This window comes from Calliphora vicina, chromosome 1 (genome assembly GCF_958450345.1).
Source record: "Calliphora vicina chromosome 1, idCalVici1.1, whole genome shotgun sequence".
NCBI classification, from domain to species: domain Eukaryota; kingdom Metazoa; phylum Arthropoda; class Insecta; order Diptera; family Calliphoridae; genus Calliphora; species Calliphora vicina.
Genome location: NC_088780.1, coordinates 160,870,251 through 160,884,133, shown reverse-complemented (window position 1 = coordinate 160,884,133; position 13,883 = coordinate 160,870,251). Strand labels below are relative to the sequence as shown.

Sequence of the window (13,883 nt, the reverse complement as noted above, 5' to 3'; positions counted from 1 at the left end):
GATATACCTCTGATTTTCAAATTTGAATTTTTATACCCTTGACCAAGGTATATATCAGTTTGTCATTGCATTTGTGATTTCCAAATTTTTCATGGATCCAATTCAACCATTTGAGGGGATGAAATAAAGTAAAATTTATTTTACATATTTTTCCTTTTTAGACCCTTCACCATATGGCAAGGGTATATAAGTTTGTCATTCCGTCGGTCCGTCTGTATGTTGAAATCAACTTTCCGTAGCCCCAAAATAATCATACAATTCATACTTCCGTTTAACACCAAGAAATTTGGCCCAAAAATAGCTGAGATAATGAAAAAACCAGGACAACCTCGATTTTTGACATATTTGGTCACTAAGTCATAAATATACACAATATGGATATCTAATGATATATATTTGGAAAACCTTTGCAACGACTCATATAACGCCATAGTAAGTCGGACCTACAAAAGGTCATAATCGGGAAAAATAATTTTTTTCTCCAAAAATTGAAAAAAAAATTTAAGAATAAAATTGAAAAAAAAATTAAGAAAAAGTTGAAAAAAAATGTTGGTTAAATTTTGAAAAAACACTAAATTTTGGCATAACATTTTTTCAATCAAAAATAAAAAAAAATTTGTTTAAAAAATTTTGAAATTTTTTTTTTAATTTTGTTTACCTAAAAATATATAAACATTTTATTTTATAATATAATTTGGTGAAGGTATTCGATATTTTATTACTTGTTTTTATTAAAGCTTTTCGATTTTTTCACGACTGTACGATCCTATAATGTTTATATATTCTGGATCGTTAGAGATAGAGGAGTTGTAGCGGACAGTCATGGTCATCTGACCGTCTGTATATTGAAATAAACTTTCCATATTTAATATATCCGATATAGGCTAACATAGGCTGCTATTAAAAATCTAGAAAAATGGCTGAGATATAAGCAAAACTCTTTAACCGATATAATTTTTTAGAAAAATAGTTTTTAAAAGTTTTTATTACCAATTTTTTTTTAAGATACACAATTTTGTCATCAATTTTTTTTTTACCTAAATAATGTTTGTCACCAAAAATTGTTTATATTATAGTATTTATTATAATGTATAGTTTGGAGAAATCTGTCCATATTTGTACATGTTCCGAGCTGTAAAATATTTTGGGGTGGTCAACTTTTACACCTTGTGGTGTAACAACTCTTTATTTACTCAAATTTACACAACAACATTTTAAATAATCACTCAGTGTTCTCATACAAATACTCGTTTATAATTCTCATAAATACACACACTTAAATAACACATTATAATGTATAAACTGCTGCAACTATTTACACACAGCGCCATCTTACTTCCAGTAGCTTCATGGATGATCTTAATGGACAAAACTAGAATGTACGAATTCTAGAGCTTCAATGCTAGCAGCTTAAACAATTAGTATTGCCATACTTACAAACAATGCTGATAAATAGTATACAAAATTCTCTCTGCTTATTAGTTGATATGATTTGAAACTTATTACGCCAAATATAACCATTTGAAAATTTCAAAAAACCACAATTTTGCTTTTTCATCTTCCTTTACAATATTAGCTACAAAAAAAGTGGCAGCTAATTCCCATTTTTTATAAACCATAATATACTTTAGCCAATTTAATAAGATTTATGAACATAATTCAAATAATTTGGCAATTAATTTATAATACTCTCTGCAATGCCTTAATTTAAGGTTAATACTTAAATAAAAAAGAAACAAGCATAGAACAAATATAACAATAACTCAACTATATAATGGAAAACATATATAAAAACCCACACATATGTAGACTCACGCACACATACACACACTTCTCTACATGGAGCGGTAGGTAAGTTTTTGCTTAAATACCTTTACATATTTATATGTGTATGTAGGTGCCTTTAAATAAATACCTTTAACTCACGTACAGTAAATGCCACACGAGTGAGTATATAAATTCATCAAAAGCAATTATCGTATTTTACTTTCGTCTATGGCCCAAAGGCATTACAAAACTAACACAAATAAACATATCCTTGTTGACCTTTTTATGTTTTCTTTCTTTTCGTTTTTTTGTGTTCTTTTTTTTGTAATTTACTTATTTATTTTATTTTCTATATAAATGTCTATATTGATATTTAACTTGATACGTGTGTGTTAGAGTACTTTTTCTTTTTAATGTCTTCTTTTTTTTACTTTTTGTGGCAGCTTAAAGTTTGCTCCTCCAGCAACCATTTAACAGACGGTTGCGGAGCAAGTAACTATTGATGAGCCTAATTAAATTAATTACTCAATCGTTGAATGTCTATATATAAATAGTTTGGTGTTTAGCACGAGTTTGTTGTTAGAAACCACCAGGATTTGTTACCAAATACAAACCATGTTTCGTTGAAAGAAAATATAAAAGTGTGGAAATAATAGAAAGTAAAGTAAGAAATTATGTTCAATTGGCTTTTGTAGGTTTTGTAGTTTTATCTATTTAATTAGTAACTTATTTGCTGAAGTCTCAATTACTTTTGGAAAAACAATTTAGATCCAATTTTTTTCCAGGGATATCATGAACATGTAAAGGATTTATAATTTGATAAAGTTCAATATAAGAGCAATGGACATATATAATTATATACTTAAATCACATAGAAAAATGTGGCACCCAAAAATATGCAACATTTTCCTCTAATAATAGGCTTTAACATTCTTTTATAAAGATGTCCGATTGTAAACTTCCAGAACTCATGATATTGTAATATAGTATTATTTTCATCGCCAAGTTCATTACTTAACCATTCTTAAAATGTTTAATTAAGACTACTTACAAACTTCAAAAAACTTTATGTTATACTTAGACCCTATCTATGGACAACAACAACTACAGTATTTAATATTGTATTTATAATTTTATAATTCAACCTACGAAACGCAGTTAAAGGAGTAGCAATAGCTGCTCGACAGAAAGAGCCAAAGAGGGTATAAACTCTAAAAACTTTGTTAACCAAACGATGACAATACTTATGTAAATGTTGGCTTGCTTGCCAACAAACGCACACACAGACACTTGCTAGCACTGTCTCTAAAGTCTCATAATTTTCAATCATCATAAAATTTAGTTGGCAAGTCCGGTTTTAGTTTTAGTTTAAAGTAACTTTTATAGAGTGTTACAAACAGTTGCACACTTACTTACATACAATTATATATTAAAAAAACAAATACTTGTTCATATTCGGTATGGACTTGTACCAAAAAAATATTATAAGACTACAATGAAACTTTCCCCTAGAGTTGTTGTCTTTTTCTCTTGATTTTATAGTTTGTGTTGGCTGGCTGTTAGTGGTGGTGCTTGTACTGCTTGTTTTACAACTACAATTCGTACATTTAATAATGGTCGTAATGATCATGGCCAGGGCAACAGAATTTTCGTTATGTTTTTATTGCTATTTAGCACAAAATACATACAAACAACTAAATATGTATATACAGACTAGGGCTGTTCTTGTTTTGCTCAATTTATATTTTCGATGATACTAAGGTCTAAAATCGTTCTACGTCATATAGCTGAAATCGGTACATTTTTCACATAGCCCCCATACAAATGTCCATCCGAAATTGGACTTTATCGGTCATAAATGTTTAATTTATAAATGTATCTCCACAAATTGCGCTTCAAATAAGTTTTATATATACAAAATTCATGTCACCAAATTTTGTTACGATCGGTCCATAATTAGTCATAGCTCCCATATAGACCCGCTTCAGAAAATCACTTTAATGTGCATAAATCGCTTAATAATGTTGGTATACACACAAAATTCAACATAGTTATCTTTCATATAGACATAAATCAGACGACCCAATTTCATGGTGATCGGTCCATAATTGGTCAGAGCTCCCATATAAGGACCACTACCGAAAATCTCTCAAAAATATAAATTATTGAAATTTTAAAAGAAAAATGTTTTTGCTCTTTTACTTAGTGTAGGGTATTATATGGTCGGGCTTGACCGGCCATACTTTCTTACTTGTTTTCTTTTTAAGTTGTCTAAAAAATGTCTAAGATGATGTATTAGGAGTTTATACTTCTTGAAAAGCTAACTTTACATTAAATATTTTAAATGAAAACAAATTTAAAAATAGTTGATACCGAGGGTACCAGGTTCATCAAAAAGTGCAAATTTAGGTCAAAAATTCTCAAATCGCATGGCCGATATCAAAATATAGTAACCAATTTTAGATGGTCAAATATGTTCTTAATTATTTTGTAATGGGTTCCGATAAACCCGCCTCTGGTATGGTTATCACCCCCAAAAAACTAAAAAATCCCATTTTAGGGAATTTTCAAGACTTTTTTTGGAATTCCGGGATTCTGGATTATAAATTTAAAAATTAGTTTTAGTTTTCCATTTTCAGTAGAAAAATTTATGTAATTGTAAAATTTCATTAAAAAGTATTCATAAATAAAAATTTAATTTCAATTTGAAATATTTGTATCTTTGCAAAAACTCAATAAAAAGCATTTTTTGAGCATATTTTTCAAAAAAGTATTTTGAATTTGTTTAACTGTCAAAAGTTTTATATACCTTTGAAAAGTAGATAAAATCCCCTATCCATTGTTAAATAACATGACGGCCTTATGCTTTTTACATGGCAAATTAATTAGGGAAAACTAGGTACAAAAATGATTTTCTTTTATGGCGTTTAAGCGTATGTGAAGGTGTCTCAGCTTCAATTCGTATAGTACCCAATGTCCCTGCTTTTGGATGACGTTTTGAGATTGCTGCTCTAATAGCTCCCAATGATTTTTGAGGTTGACAACATGCTTCATGGAGTAATGCCTCCAATTGTTGGCCTTAAACTTTTTTGGCTGGCATTGTAAATCTTTGTCTTCCGTGTCAAAGTCATCACTTCTGAACTGCAAAAACCACGTTTAAATCGATGAAACATATTCACCATAAGCTTCGATGAGTAATCGCTGTACCTTAGCGGCACTTTTTTCAAATTAAAAAAGTAAAGCAAAACTTCCCCCATATGACGCTTTGCTGGTATAAAATTCAACAATATAATGCTGCCTTGATCCATAAGTGGAAACGTATCAAACGATATCCGATTTAGGTAACATTTTCAGCTTTTTCTTTTTATATGACTTAGAACAATCTTAGTTCTTGCGGGCATCGAAAAGGTTCAAAAGTAAGGGGTACACTAATGCTAACACACACAGCCACATGCAAATGCTGTAAAACTATTGCCGTGTATTTATTGTTTTGCCAAACTAGGCTCGTTTGCCTGACTAGATTTATGTTCACGTATACATACACTAACACATTTCATTACACCACTACAGACACGTTTACATTTCAACTCATTTGAATTCACTTGTATTTCTTTTAAGTATTTGTTGTTGCTGTTGTAGCTGATGATGCTGGTCTTGTTGTTTTCTGGCACCATCAGCATCATCATCACCAGCCATGCACAAATTAAAAAGGAAGTTCAGTAAAGTTGGTGTTTAAAATTCCATGGTTGAAAAAGGAAATGAATTAAAATTAAGGAAATTATGTCACAAATTTCTCTTTTTTTTGTAAAATTGTAAGAAATGATAAATATTTCGTTTCGTTTCATATTTTATTTTTGTATTGCTGGTTATTTGGGACAAAGTTTTCGTTTTTGTTTCTCACAAAAAAAAAGGATAATAATGTTGTAATTAAGGTAAGGTCTTTAAATATTAAAAATAAACAAGCAGCTTAACACAATTTATATACTGCACAAATTTTTTGCTATAATTACCAAAATTTGTTTAGTTTTTTTTTTGTAACTTTTAAAGGTACAGACAAATTAATTGAATCAAATTAAATGAAGATTTAATGTAACACGACATTTAGGTTATAAATTTACAGGTGACAAATACGAAGAAATGATTTAAAGGGACATAAATTCAAAATAAAATATATTCCAGGGCAGCCGTAAAATAAAAAAGGTAATAAACCATAATTTTTTTAAGGCTACTTTAAATAACTTGGCTTTTTAATTTTTTTGAAAAATGAGATAAATTAATTGAGGGTATTTCAATGAAGATTTAATAAGCCTAGACAAAATGTGATTTTTGTTTAAACAAATTCTTAATGATAGAAAAATATAATTAGTGGATTTACAAGATATCCTATCGTGTCATATTTCATAATGTTCTAATATGTCATGTTAATTGTGATGTCATAACTAACTAGCAGATACCATCGAAGAACGCCTAAGAGCCAGATAAGCCGAGTTGCCGAGTCATGATATAAAATAATATTAGAACATTATGACAATATAACATGATAGGATACCTTGATAATCCACTAGATATGCTGCTTACAGAACAACAAATTGGTAAACTCTACATTTAGTGTAGAAACAACAAGCTCATCGAGAGAAAAAATATAGTTATACATGTTTACTGTAACCATTTCAAATTTTTTACAAGTTTTTTAACAATATTATAGTGATAGTAATTATTTCTATGATTGTCGTGACCATAATATGATGAAGTTAATATTCACATGATTATCGCAAATATACATATGATTGTAGTACTGCAAATAAATATATGTTTATGGCAATCTCAACTCAAGCTTGGAAAGTCATTGGGAGCAATTTTGTAACGTTTGCAATAGCATGATTCAGTCTAAAGCACGCAAATTAGGTACCAAACGAATTGAAGCTAAGAGACCTTGAAAGACGATTTTGTATGTCTGAAATGCTGCTTGAAGCCTATTAAATAAAATCATTTTTTCACCGACTCATTAATTTCGATGAAAAATGGATCATGTACTATAACTCGAGGAGTAAGAGATCATATGTGAAGTCCGGTCAATCGACACCAAAGCTAAATATCCATAACTCTAAGGTTATGGTCTGTATTCGGTGGTACCAAATGGTTCTACCTATTATGAGCTGCTGAAATCTGGCCAAACCATCAAAAGGAACCTGTATCGAATGCAACATTTGCCGAAAAACGACTGGACATGTGTTCATGAAACCGTAATATTCCATCATGACAATGGAATATTATTCAATACCTGTTGAAAACTATCTAGAATAAAGTGGTTGTGAAGTTTTAATCATTCAAAGCTATAGTAGTGAGATTTATAATGATTTAATTATGAATTTGAAACATCGAACTACTTCTAAGTAATGCAGACAATATAAAGATGTTCTTGAAGATTAAGTTGTCCAGTAATTGCAAGTTATTACCAAGTTTTTGATGGGTAGCTGTTATCATATGATATTTTTGAATGAACCATAAATTTAGCAATAGCTGCCTGTGAAAGATTTTAAAATATTTTTTATTAGAAAAACAATTTTCATTGGCTTAATTTAAAATATAAAAACATACTCCCAAGATTATATTTGAATGTATTACTCTAATTATGTATGAAAATATTTCTTATTTTTTTAATTCTTTAATTACTAAATTTACATATTAGAAATTATTCTCATATAAAAACAGATCTGCATATTCACACGTTAATTATTGTTTATCTCAGCAAAAAATGCTCACAACTTATAACATTTGAGTAGGTAATTTAAAATGCTTTGAAATGTCTCAAATGATTTCAACATCTTAACAAGTTCTTAAATTTTTTTTGGCAAAGAAACGATTCTTACTAATCACACATATTATTGTATGTATGCAAATTTAAGTAATACACTTAATGAATTTAATTTGGTCTTATCTAAGAAAACAACAGGGGATTTGAATAAAAATCCACTTGCACAAAAATATACATACTTTCATATACACAGACATATGGAGACATTAAAAATTAAAGAAGAAAAAAAAACCTTAAAAATTCTCAAATACTGTAGACATTTATGTTTATAATGATTACAAAACAAATTTTTTGCATAAAACACATTTTCATTTTAACAAATGTATTTTGCATATTTTTTTTTCTTTGTTTTGTTACTTTTTTTAGACATATATATTTCATTTACACAGAAAAGAACTGGAAATTCATAATAAAATTTGAATTGCAAATTTTCATGTTTGTCTTATTTTTGAATGTTTTCAAATGTCTGTATTTGTGTTGTATGAGTGTATTCACATACAAAATGAGACATAAAAGCCATGTTTATTATTAGGGCCACCACCATGCCACCATGGCAGTAGTAACACCAACAAATATTTAGCAGCATTTTTATGCCAGTTCTGAGAAAACACCATTAACTACAATCAACCAAATTTAAACACAAGACAAAAAGAAAAAAAACTCAACCAAACCATACTGAAGTGAACTGGAAATTGCTACAATTTAAGTGGCAATTATAAAAAGGGTCATAAATAACTAAAACACCATACAAGCAACAACAATTTTTTCTTGGTTGAAATGTTGCTAAGGAAAGAAAAAAATTATGCATGAAAAAATAAATAAAATAAACATATAACACAGCTCAAATCTCAATCATCAGCTTACTAATATTAGCAAGGATTTTAATAAGGCATAAACGTTCGTTCACCCACTAGCATACACTTACATATCGTCGATGCTCCAGCAAAAAGTCGTAGCTGTATTTTTACAAATTTTCAGAGGAGCAAAAAACTTATACGAAAGCCAGGTAAAAATACTTATTAATTTCTTTGATAATTTTAGAATGGACGGCTATTTTCTACAATTAATAAGACTTAAAGATGCTCAAATTAAATAAATGTTGAAAATTTTTTCTGTAACAGCTGCTTGCAGCATTCATCATATTGACAAATATTTCCATCAGTAGAAACTTCTACTTATCAACAATGTTGATTAAAAGCTGCTATTAACATTGTTTATAAGTATAACAGCATTAACTGTTAAAGCTGCTAGCATTAACATTTAAACTGATAAAAGCTCTAGGTGATCATTGTGGAAATAGAACATTCAAGTTTTTTCCGTTAGAAAATTCATGAAACTACTAGAAGATGGCAGAAAACGATTTGGTGTGCATTCAGTATTACGAAGGCGCTGTTACATCAACTGTATTACAAGTGTGTTTTTAAAGTGTTTAACTATATAAATTATTGTGTTAATTCAAATAAATAAAGAGTTGTTACAATTGTTAAAATACTGATCGATTTAATTTGCAATCAAAAGAATACGGTTTATTTATGGCAAATAAAACACAGTTTTTAAAAGTTGTAACTTTAAGAATGCCATTGTTGCACTGAAACAAAGAGATTGCGAAAAACTTTAAATATTTCTAAACTCTATGAGCTCCAGCAAAACGGAATTGCTATATAAGAGCTCCTCCATATTTTTATACTCTTCATCATAAGTGTAAAATTTATCGTTTATCGTTTATAGAAACGTCCTAACTCATGTAAGATTTGTAAGATTTCCGTTTGTTTTGATAAATGGTCAACTCATATATCATATTTAGCCAAAAAATCTCGACTTAAAAAACACTATATTAAGGTAACGATATCAGATCAGTTTGTCATTCCGTATGCAATTTATACATTTTTCATTTGCGACCCTACAAAGTATACATATCCTGGATCGTTAGCCCCCAAATAACTTACAAACATGATTGATACATCAATATATCGGGAACTATTTAAATCGAGAAAATCAGGCCACAACTGACTGAAAACATCGGGCCTATTTTAGATCTATAACTGGATTACTAAGTCATTAATATAGACAATATGGATATCTAATGATCAAAGTCCACTACAAAGATGTATATCAGGCAATAGTATGTTGGACCTACAATGGGTCAAAATCGGGACAATATATTTTTACCCGAATTTTATTTTTCACAAAAAAAATTTTTTGTCATACATTTTTTTCACTAATAAATTAAAAAAATATTTGAAAAAAATTATGAAAAAAGTTTAAAAAAAATTTAAAAAAAAAAATATTGAAAAACTATTTTGAACATTTTTTTTTTAAATTTTGTTTACCTGAAAATATTTAAAATTTTTATTTTAAAGTATAATATGGTGAGGGGTATATAAGATTCAGAACAGCCGAATATAGCTCTCTTACTCTCTTCCGTTCATTTTTGTACAAATTTTAACAAATTAAAAAAAAAATTAAAAATATTTATTTTTTAATTTTTTTCACTAATAAATTACAAAAATAATTGAAAAAAATTAAAAAAAAAAAAAAAATTTTGAAATTTTTTTTTTAAAATTTTGTTTACCTGAAAATATTTAAAATTTTTTTTTAAAGTATAATGTGGTGAATATTTGGAAAAAAGTTTTGAAAAAAATATAAAAAAAATTAAAAACAAAAATTTTGAAAATTTTGTTTACCTGAAAATATTTAAAATTTTTATTTTAAAGTATAATGTGGTGAAGGGTATATACGATTCAGAACAGCCGAATATAGCTCTCTTACTGGTATCCCTTCATTTTTGTACAAAGTTTAACAAATTTAGGATAAAAATTAAAAAAAAATCCTCAAAATCCACCAATTTAAAATCGGTAAAATCGCTAACCTATAATGGATACAACCGTTAAAATGTTTGAAAATTTTAAATTTGGTATTTGAAAACAATTGCAAAATAAGAGCGACCCTAATGTATGCAACTTCATACTCTTTACAGAGGGCTGCAAGTAACAGAATTGTGAAAAATGTTTAGTTTGTTTAACAAAACATGATTTTAATATGGAATAGAGGATTAATCCATATAATAAAATGAACTTATAACTTCGGGACTCCTTGTTTGTACATACGATTTGTAATTCCAAAATGTTAAATCTTTATTCAACTAAAATAATTTAATACATTTTCTTCAACTACCACTGTAAAATATTTGTTGCTATGAAACCTGATATAAATATATCAAAACGCCTACATTTCGGCACATAAATATCAAAAAATGTATAAAATTTGTTAAGCTTAAATGCCACTAGCAATACAGAGTTAGGTACACAATGTAGGTGTAAATGTAAATGTATGTGTATGATTTGTAATTTGTTTCCGGTATTCAAAAATAACTATATGTATGAGTAAATGCTGTAATACAGGTTATTTTTTTTTAGTGTTTATACAAGCGAAATTGTTTTCCTTGCAACAACAGCAACAATAATAATAAAAAAGGGTATTATATTTAACTTAAATTATAACGGATTTGTTTTCAAAGGATTTTCAAAACTAATTTGTAGCTACATACATACATATATATTTATTTATTTATCCGTTTACATTTAAATAGCTTTTCTAAACTAAGTATGTAGCCCATTGCATAAACACGGTGATTTTGTTAAAATAACAAAAAAAAAAAGCAGAAAAACCAACTCATGTTCACTTACCTCATACTTTTTCGCACATCCTGCGGCTCAGGTGGCCGAGGTCGATGTTTGCATACAACCACTATGCCGGCCACAATAATTGATGTTATTACAACAGCCCCAATAGCCACGACAGCAGCTAACAGCAGTAACGTTGATTGCTTTTCAGGACCACCACCAATACTAGCACCCGTACCACTGGCTGACACAGCAACATTACTACTCACATGGTGAGTAGTTTCAGCAGGCGTTGGATCTTCTGACAATATGGATTCATCTGGGCGAAGAACAACAAAACACAAAAGTGGGAGAAAATAAAAAAAGCAAACAAATAATAAATTAGTATTTATGCTAGATTTATTCTAAGGATCTATAATATATGTTTTCTAGGTAGTTAAAGTTAAAGCAATTTAAATGTGTTTTTTTTTTTGTCTTTATTTTTTTACATTTTTAGTTATATAAATAAAAGGGGATATATAAGATTGCATGTCCACATATGTTATTAAGTATTACATGTGTGTTTATAGTTTTAACCTAGTTTCTGCATAAAGTTGTTAAATATTTATTTTTGTCTGTTATAATTATAGTCTGAACTAAAAGCCAGCTCAAAATCATACACATATTCCATTAAAGATTGTTGCGCAAACACAACGCAGTTAATGAAGCCATTCGTCAAGATTCGTAACAAAAACTAATTTGAAGTTTTAACTCGCTTTTATTGTTCAGTAGTTTTAATCAAGTTTCAATAGTTTACTTATGCGTATATTGAAAACTATACTTAGGTACGAGGGTGGGTCAAAAAGTCCGTGATTTTTTTAATGATGTTTTTTGGATAAAAATTTGTCGAGGTCATCAAAATACTTATGTTTTGTGAGATGATTTCATGGTTGTAGGCCAATATCTTTCCGCCGATACATTTATTCAGGTTTGGAAGCAACAAATAGTCACTCAGAGCTAAATCTGGAGAATAAGGTGGAAGATGAATTTCTGCAATGGAAACTGCACATGTGTGTAGCATTTTGTGCAACCGATTGTGATGAGATACGGCAGCCATCTTGGGGAAAGCTTTCTCATATCAAAGTGATTAAAACCACTGCGCCATGTAAGATGCCTATGGCTTACAAAATTTCTCGCAATTTCCATCTTCAATCGTCCAACACCATATTGTGAATTTTTTCAATTATTTTGGATGTAGAGAACTCAATTGGCCAAAACGAAATTCAGTAAACCACTTTCTCACCATTGAAATTGGTGGTGCAGTCTTCTCATAGTATTTAGTCTTTATTTTGATGGACACACGAAATTCACTTTATTCCAATTTCTCCTCAAGTCACGAGATATGTAGTCTGTCATTAATGACTATAACACACAAACTAAATACGCAGCTTGTTCAAATTTTCACAGAAGTCAACTGACAGATTCCTATTGGCAGTGCTGCCTTTTCTATTAAGAGCAGGAAAATTCAAAAACTTGGCGAGGTTGGGGAACTAAAATTTGATAAACAGGCGCCTTTTTATGTAATGGAATCTGTACAATAAGAAACTGTCCTTTTAACAGAGTATCCGATATTGGCTTGAATCGTTTTTGGCCTCAAGAGATGAGCAGTTCTTTTGGCTTGGAATCCACATGTTGCCAGAAAGATGGGAAGAGGTCGTAGCTAAGAATGGTATATCATGTGCAAATAATCAAATTATTTATTTCGATGGACGGATAACTAAAAGTTACTATTTGTTATGGCCATCGTCATCGGTCCATATTTCGAGCTCTATTGTATGATTATTACCACCTGTTTTTGTCCTGAATTGCATGATATAGACCAGCCAGAGTCATGGAAAATTGGACATTTCAGATCGGCGTCACCCACCCAAGACTCAGCAGGTTATTAAAAGTCAACAAAATTAATAGAAAATAAGAAAAAACCGGTGATATTATTTTTTGTTATTCATCAGACATATTAAGAGATCATAAATATCTTATTTCAGAATTCTGAATATTGATCAAACAACATAAATAAAAACAAAAACAAAAAAACATAAATAATTCACACTTCATTAATATTCGGTTTTTTAGCACATATAATATTATTGTTTAAATACAAATTTCAAAAAAATTATTTAATATCTGGTTGGATAGCTCTTATTTTTTATAACCTCAGAAAGACTATTTGGCATATTATTAAAATATGTTTGCAAGTTATCAATATTGATTTTATGCCATTCTTCCTGCAGCCTTTTTTTGAATTCGTTTTTCGAAGAAACGGGATTTCCGCGGACTCGGCGATCTAAATAGTCCCACAAATTTTCTATGGGATTCATGTCTGGGGACTGAGCAGGCGTATTAATCACTTTTGCACAATTATAAAGCAATCTCTAACGAACAGCGTGGGTTTTATGCTTAGGGTCGTTGTCCTGATACAATTCAAAAGTTCTTGCAATTCCCATTTTTTCTGCAGATTGTTTCATGCAGCCCCAAACCATTACACTTCTTCCTCCATGCTTAACTATTGCAGTAATATGTTTTCCTTCTAACTCCTAATTGGGATCCGCCACTTCCAAATAAGTTAAAATAGCTTTCATCGAGAAAATTTCGTCTTCCTACCAATTTACATCGTTTTTTATATGCTCCTTAGTAAATTT

General features: G+C 29.4%; 1 protein-coding gene across 2 annotated transcripts in view; it reads right to left on the bottom strand.

Annotated features, from left to right (window-relative positions):
* side (sidestep) overlaps positions 1 to 13,883 on the bottom strand; it is a 343,838-nt gene that overhangs the window by 37,393 nt on the left and 292,562 nt on the right. For both annotated transcript variants that reach the window (XM_065516427.1, XM_065516428.1), the window contains exon 14: positions 11,269 to 11,524. In XM_065516427.1, the coding sequence (XP_065372499.1) occupies positions 11,269 to 11,524 (256 nt within the window). The remainder of the gene's footprint in view (positions 1 to 11,268; positions 11,525 to 13,883) is intronic.